The sequence below is a fragment of the Humulus lupulus genome, chromosome 6, assembly GCF_963169125.1.
Source record: "Humulus lupulus chromosome 6, drHumLupu1.1, whole genome shotgun sequence".
In the NCBI taxonomy this organism is placed as follows: domain Eukaryota; kingdom Viridiplantae; phylum Streptophyta; class Magnoliopsida; order Rosales; family Cannabaceae; genus Humulus; species Humulus lupulus.
Genome location: NC_084798.1, coordinates 38,518,676 through 38,526,428, shown reverse-complemented (window position 1 = coordinate 38,526,428; position 7,753 = coordinate 38,518,676). Strand labels below are relative to the sequence as shown.

Sequence of the window (7,753 nt, the reverse complement as noted above, 5' to 3'; positions counted from 1 at the left end):
GGCATAATAAATCAATTATGGCCCTCCCCACCTCTTAATCAAGGCATAAAGCCACATTAGGGAATTTGGGTCGTTACACGAACCATATCCAAACTTGGTACGAACAAGGTCCAAACAAAATCCAAACAAGGTCTAAATCATGTCCAAACTTGGTCTGAACTTTGTCTGAACAAGGCCCGAACTTGGTCCGAATGAGGTTTGAACTTGGTTTGAACAAGTTTCGAACCATGTCCGAACCATGTCCTAACTTAGTCTGGACTATGTCCAAACCATAAAAACCCTAAATCGCAGATGTCAATAGAAAATTCATAATCTCAACATAAAATTAATATTTTTTGTTGGTTTCTAAGCCCAGATTAGTGCAAAAAAAACACACACAAATTATTTTATAACACACCCATAAATTATAAATAACAACATAACTTACTTATTATCAATTGTTTCAAATACTCATTTCTCCTTCAACTTTGGAGAATTTTTCAAAAGAATATTTATGTTAAAACTATAGAGCATGAGTTCTTTTTGTTAATCAAATTATGTCTTTGATCTTTTGTGAATTAGATTTTGTTATGATGATTTGGAGAAGAGATGAATAGAAGAAGATAGTTGGTGCAATGGGCTTTCTCTTGATCATGCGAGAAGAAATTGTGGCTGCTGCAATATGTGAGAGAAGAGAGGAGAAAAGAGAAGAAGTAGCCCTAATTTGTGTAAAAGGTATTTGTGACTTTTCAAGTGGGTTTGGGGTTATTTTTGTGAAAACTTTGAAAGGGTTATATGTTTATAATAAAGGAGAAAAGAAAGGTTAATATGTGGAGTTACCCTTATCTAAATGGAGAAATGGATTTTGATTAATTCAATTTCAAACAGGTAAAACATAGCCAAAAAGAGATAAGAATTAGCAGACAATAACGAAAAAGAAAAACGCAGAATGGAAGAATCTCACTTTCTCATTCACTCTTCGATGTAACATGTAAACAAAATTTGGGATACATTTTACCTAATAAAACAAAAATGAGGGAAATAAAAAATATTTTAAACTAGTGAACATGAGGAAGAATCATATGAGGAAGGGGGCTGAATTTGCAGTCAAGTAGATTCTTTCTTTCGGGCAAACCGCTGCAAAGAAACCGGTAGCACAGCTTCTTCACTTGGTCTTTGCTTCTTTCTAGCTATCTGTTCTTCTTCCTTCATATGTTGATCCAAGAAAGGCCTCTTAGCTTTGGATATTACCTCCTGTTTCTTCTTCACCCTCTTACTTGGTTTATTCTTTCCTTTTGTTTTATACTTAAACTCGGTTTCTTTGGCAGCTTCAATAGCAGCCTCCATCTCAGCCTCTTTCTCCTGTTTTGTTAGATTTTTTTTCTTTGCAGGCCTCACCGAACCAATGTTTGTGGGATCCAACATGATTGTTTCAGGAGGGAGCTTGTCAAGAAGAGAGCGTACTTCCTTCTCTCTTCGCTGTTTAGATGTTTCGAATGGATTTGCAACCCAAGTATCAAAGTTGGGTTCCCCGGAACCTGGAATGAGAATACTAGACCAGCCCATCGAGTGCCCTATGCCCAAAACATCTTCGTAAGGTCTAAACAACACTTTCCCTATTTGATATCCTTTGACTATAGAATGGTTCATGTATCTGCTGTAGTCTTGAGCTCCAGAGAAGTCTCCCAGAACTTGTACATGAGATCCGGTTCCACGAGCAAGCAAACCCTTCTGACTGAAATCCAAGGTCTTTGCATGGCCCTGTATATCTTGGAGCTCTCTATCGAGTTTCCTCAAGTCCCAAAGTTTAATTTTCTTCTCTTTTCCAGCTGTGGCCATGAGTTGTCCATTGGGGTGGAACGCCAATGCTGAGACAGGCCCACGGTGACACAAAATCTTGAGAAGAGGAGCAGAACTTGTAGGCTTCCACATGCTAACAGTACCGCCTGAATGGCCCAAAGCAACAACGGCATTGAAAGGATTCACCTGCATTACATCAGTACGGCCTAAACCAGTCCTGTAATTACCTACCATCTCACCCATGGTTACATCCTGATAATGAAGTTGCCCAAATTTGTTTATTGATGCCAATAGGAAGTGGTTCTTCAAAAATTGAAGCCTTAAAACTGAGCCATGATCCTACAAGATATAAATTATAATATAGTTGGAACGATAATGCATTGAAAATAATGATTGAAGAGAACAAACACCAGATTGTGATCTCCCTTGTGTTGTTGGACAAAACTTAGTATACCACTAACCTTCAAGCAGTGAAGCTCTGTGCCATCCCTGTTATAAATGTATGTGTACCTGTCAATAAAATAAAAACATTAATTAAATTATCTAAATGATCCTACATACCTACTAACCAGAAATAAATTACTGAGATTTCATTTACTCAAAAAAAAATCTGTTAGTTTATTATTTTTATTGAAATAATAAACAAAAAAACCCGACCCAAGCTCACTCACGTGAAACCACTCATAAAATATGCAGCTCTTAGCAAAATCTGGTACTGTTTCCAGCTCATAAATATAAAATTGGAAATAAAAGTTCATAGGAAACTTTATACTTTATGAACTGGAAACAGTGCCAGAATAATTGGATCAAGTTTCCTATAAACTGTTAATCACTAGATCATACAACAGATGGCATTTGTCACAGTTGAACAATTTTCTTTATATGTATTCTACCATGCACAATTAACAAGAGCAAGTACAGAGATAACAAAAACACTAATATGAAGCCGCCAAGAGTTTCTTACTTTTTCTGGGCTGCAGCAAAGAACAATTCATTGTGCAGGAACACCACATCACGTACTGTTTCCCTAACCTGAAAAAACAATTAGCAATTTAGTGCTATCAAACCTAAACTCAAACACAAGCACCCCAGTGAAGCAAAGGAGATGCATGGGCAGGGTTTTCAAATATTGGAAGGCACTTCAATACTAAGTAAACAGCAAAATATGAAAAGGATAAAAGGTCCCTAAGCCTTTTTCTGTTCTTTTGTAAGATAAAAAAGAGGTGCCAGTACCAAGGTATTACGCACACATTTAAGGCTCTCAAAGTTATGACATGGGCTGAAAAAAGGAAAGAACCAATTTAACATGCTTAAAGCAGTCAAGCTTTTTCTATTAAAGAAACTACAAATTGCATATTGCTGACCCTCAAAACCAACTTCCTGGCATGGCATCTGGTAGCAAATGTCAAGTCCAGTAACAATCATAGCATGTCGCATGTTCATATATATAATAATAATAAAAAAATCAAAACAAGATGATGTTTCAGTTCATATCAAAATCAACTCACAAAATAACACTGCAAATTCAGTACCATATTACTTAAAAAATAATTATTTAATGTAAAGGGACAAAAAGATAATGAGTATATTAGTTATCCCACATTCATACAGACAAACACCATAAAATCTACTCGAGGACATCTGGACTTTTGAAGTATCATGTGACATACCTGCAATTCCTTAGTTAGATTCATATTCTTCATGTCAACAATGGCCAGATGGCCCTTTCTGCCACCAACAGCCATATAACGACCACTTGAGGTAAAATCCAGTGTGTATGGACCAAGATCTGCAGATAAGATTTGAAATTCTGAATCTTGAGTATCTCTTGGTTTCCATTTCTTTCAAGTATAATTTTTTTTTTCACAAAATAGAATGAAGAGGAACCACAATGAACCACAGCGGAATAGCAAATGAATGCTCACAGACTTGGCCAAAACACACTAGTCCCTCAGAGAAAACCTTTATGTTCTTTTAAAAAAAATACATTAATAAGTAAAATAAAAAAACTAAAAGCTGATGTACATTAAGTCGGAGATCCAATTGCAAATACCAACCTATCTTTATTTTAGTTATCTAGCATCAGAAAAACTCTAATTAAATTTATGTTCCCCTTTCCATCAAAATTTATCTACCAAGTCTTATAAGCTCTTCCTGGATAAATAATCTTGGATAAACAATAAATTTGGACTATTTACTGTTTGTTGGTTTTATAAGTTCAACAAAGAATTGTTTCAAAAGAGAAAGAGATCTTCCATAAATTATTTTCAAAGAACACAGACATTGATGTCTCAAGGAATGTTAATTGATCAAGAAAAAGCCTATAGATTGAACTGTTGGAAATCAATAACAAATTAATTGCCCTTGTTGTTACCTGGCAAAATAATATCAAATTGTTTTCTTGAACTTAAAATATCAACTTCTTTAGCGATTACTTCCTGCTTGATCCTCCATGTCTTCTCTATTCCTTCAGCCTCTAGGTAGCCTCCCACACTTGGCATAAGCCACTGTTTATAAATAAAAATCGGTAAACAAATGTGGAAAATAAAAGGAGATAATTATAGGCACAAGTTTTAATATTATTTTTCCTTTTTGGTGTTCAAGTATTGTCACGAACTGACTAATTACAAAAGTAAAAGCTTCACCTTCTCAGTCTTGGCAGCAACCTTTGCAGACTTGCCATACAATTCTTCTCTGACTGCAAGTTGCCCCTTCAACTTTTTATCCTTCAATACCTGCAAAAACGGACATTGATTCAGCAAATCAACAATCAAGCACTGACATCATAAAGAATGGTAAATTATTAACCATACCTCCAAGTTAGCACCTTCTCCTCTAAGATACTTCTTTATTTTTATGTCTAACTCGTCAAAGATCTGCTGCAATTCAAAGATAATAACAAATTACAAAACAATATTGGAAGAAAATGGAATATGAAAAACAAAATTGTACAATAAGTATATAAGAATGCAGTCTAAAATTTGAAAGTTGGATATTAGTATTTCACTTAGGAAAAAAAATATAAATTAAGATTCTTAAGATGGCTTTAATGATAAAAAATAGTAACTAAAGTACTGAAGGTTTAAGGATCCTAACAACAAACACATATAAAAACCTATGTGGCTGAGGGAAAGGAGGACGAGGAAAATGACATTTATTTAAGGTTCGAATAAAAATTATGGCCAAACTACCAAATTCAACATTGTTATGTATAAGTTTAAGTTTGACAAACAATTTCTGGGCATTTGTGATTGAAATTTTTGGGTGAGACAAACAATATAAATCTCCCGCTTTAAAAAAAAATATCAGCATAGTTATTTGATATGGCAAAAAATTGAATTATTAACTAGCAGTTCTGCAAATAATTTTATTTATTTAAACAAAAACACTTGGCAAATAATTTTCTAGTTTTACACATAATATCCAATTAGTTGACATTTTGTATAAAACTAGCAATCAAACGCACCTGTTCAGCTGGAGGTACAGTCTTCTCAAGAGTTCCATTTTCTTCTTCCACACCCATCTTGCTCACCACAAAATTGCTGTACTCTAATACTGCAGAATATCCAGAAGCTTAAAGATTAACAAATCTCAAATCATCTGCATTTGAACTTTATGCTACTGGGTCTTTCACATACATACACCCAAAAAAACAAAAAAACAAAACAGAGGATAACATAAAAGTAACAAAACGAAGGCTATAATGGTAATGCTTGTAACAATAGGAAGCTATGACCTTTAAATTACTATGGAAGGCAGCTCTTTTACAAAATTGTTACCTTACTAGAGAGATTTATCAGGAATCCTATGTTGTGGAGTTAATGGTGAGTAATTATAATCGGTTGCAAGAGATATTTATTTTTGCTCATTTCAAATACATTGTTACCTGTTCACTCATTCTCATTCAGTAACGTTATGTTTCTTATAATTTAAATCATTTCGTAAGACCAACTGCACATCTCCCATGGAAGTTTCTGATGATTTGTAACGGCAATCCATGACCGTATGAGGGAGCGCAGCACGTAAATATGACCAACAACAATCAACACAGTTGAATATTACGATTCATGGCAGAGTTTTCTATGACAAATAGTAGTGAAAGCAAGCCGAAAGCTATTACAATGCATAAATATCAATACCACAACAAGCCACGGGCAAAGGCTCGGTACAAGAGCAACGAAACACACCATTTAAACCCACGACCACAGGATGAAAAATCGCAAAAATCACAAAATAAGTCCAGTACGTTATTATAATCTAAAACAAGAAATCATCAAATTATTCGACATGAAATTTTGTTGTGAGTTTTGGAACTTGAGTCTGGGATTCATATATTTCATTATGAAGAAAAATCAAAACGTGAGTCAGAGAGCGAGAGATACCGTGAGGTGAGGTGAGGTGAGATGAAGCTGCCGTCCGTGGTCACTGGTTGCTGCTTTCCGTCTTGTGAGAATGGGTGCTACTGCTAGTGCTGGGTCTCGCTCGACTGAGTGCGAATGGTGAATTGAGGAGGGTGAGAAGTTGAGAGAGGCGGCAGCAAGGGTTTCACTTTCATTCGTTAGGGGTTTTGGTATTCTTGTGTGGCAGGGTGTATACTGCAATATTTGGCAACCAATTATATTAAATATTTATTTTATGTAATATACTAAATATCTTTTTATTTTAACATTTAATTTTTTTATTTTATATAATTCAATGAATACATTAAAACCTATCATAAATAGGTTAATAAATATGTTAATTTCAGTACTTGTTTACTACATTTATAAATTTTGTATTTAATCATGTTAAACAAGTTCATTTTGGGTTTAGTGAGTCAACTTAAATTTGACATGAAATTTAATCGCTGTTTAATATGGTTTAACTTATTTTGCATCATGAGTAATGATATGCACACCCAAAATATTGCACACAATAACGTGACACTGTTTTTTAAAATAATAGTTTTCTTCTAAAATAAATATAATTGGTTAGAATAAATTATTTTAGTACATATTTTGGGTACACATATCATTGCTCTTTGCATCCATACTTGTTTATGTTAAGCATAACTAAGTTAATTTTGTGTCATTTTTTAGTCATATTATCATGTCATGACCTATATTGTCACCTTTAGGAATAGAGGTGGAAACGGGGCGGGGATTGAGTAGGAATGCCTCCCCCACTCCCATCCCCATCCTTGTATCTAATTTAAGCCCCACTTCCCCATCCTTGAAAAACCTAATTCCCGACAGGGGCAGTGATGAGGAACCCCCATTGGGGTATCACCCTTAGGGATAGCAGTGAAAATGGGGCGAGAATTGGGCGGGAATGCCTCCTCCATCCTTGTCCTGTCACCCCATTTAAGCCCCACATCACCATCCCTGCACCACCTAATTCACAACAAGGGCAATGATGGAGAATCTCGGTTGGGGTTGGAGATCCCAAAAGGGAACCATTATGAAAAATAAATATTAAATAGAATTATCTAAACAACCTATAAATTATATATATACACATATTAATAAAAGAATCACAAATTTAAAATACAATATTTCTTCTATGTATAGTTTTTTTTTTTTGTTAATTTTAACGGAATATTACAAATGCTTAACGGAATATATCTTTAAAACCAATTAAAAATAAATATTTATTAATTATATTAATATAAATTCAAATATTATAAAATATCATTATTATAATAATATTTAATACAAAACTAGATATTTAATATTTATATTAATATAATTTTAAATGTTATAAAATATCATTATTAAAATAATATATAATATATAAATCTAATTTTTATAAAATTTTGGAATAATAAATATTTAGTAATTATATTAATATAAATTCAAATATTATAAATATATTATAGGTGTTGTGCATACAAATAGTATGATTGTGTAACTACATAAGAAATTAGAATAATATTTATTTTCTATTAAGAATAAACAAGTTTATTCTCCAATCATTGAGGTGTGATTTGAATACT

General features: G+C 33.5%; 1 protein-coding gene across 2 annotated transcripts; it reads right to left on the bottom strand.

The window, feature by feature from the left end:
- Positions 1 to 929: 929 nt before the first annotated feature.
- Positions 930 to 6,351, bottom strand: LOC133782083 (probable U3 small nucleolar RNA-associated protein 7). 2 transcript variants are annotated; one of them, XM_062221263.1, is made up of 9 exons: positions 6,162 to 6,351; positions 5,246 to 5,334; positions 4,593 to 4,658; positions 4,425 to 4,514; positions 4,154 to 4,286; positions 3,450 to 3,568; positions 2,744 to 2,811; positions 2,241 to 2,289; positions 930 to 2,118 (listed from the first exon to the last, which is right to left on the bottom strand). In XM_062221263.1, exons 2-9 carry the CDS (start codon positions 5,300 to 5,302, stop codon positions 1,087 to 1,089), a joined length of 1,614 nt encoding a protein of 537 aa, XP_062077247.1. In that variant the 5' UTR covers positions 5,303 to 5,334; positions 6,162 to 6,351; the 3' UTR covers positions 930 to 1,086. The 2 variants fall into 2 exon arrangements, with proteins under 2 accessions (XP_062077247.1, XP_062077248.1); XM_062221264.1 differs by having other exon boundaries at positions 4,593 to 4,655.
- Between the last annotated feature and the right edge of the window lie 1,402 nt (positions 6,352 to 7,753).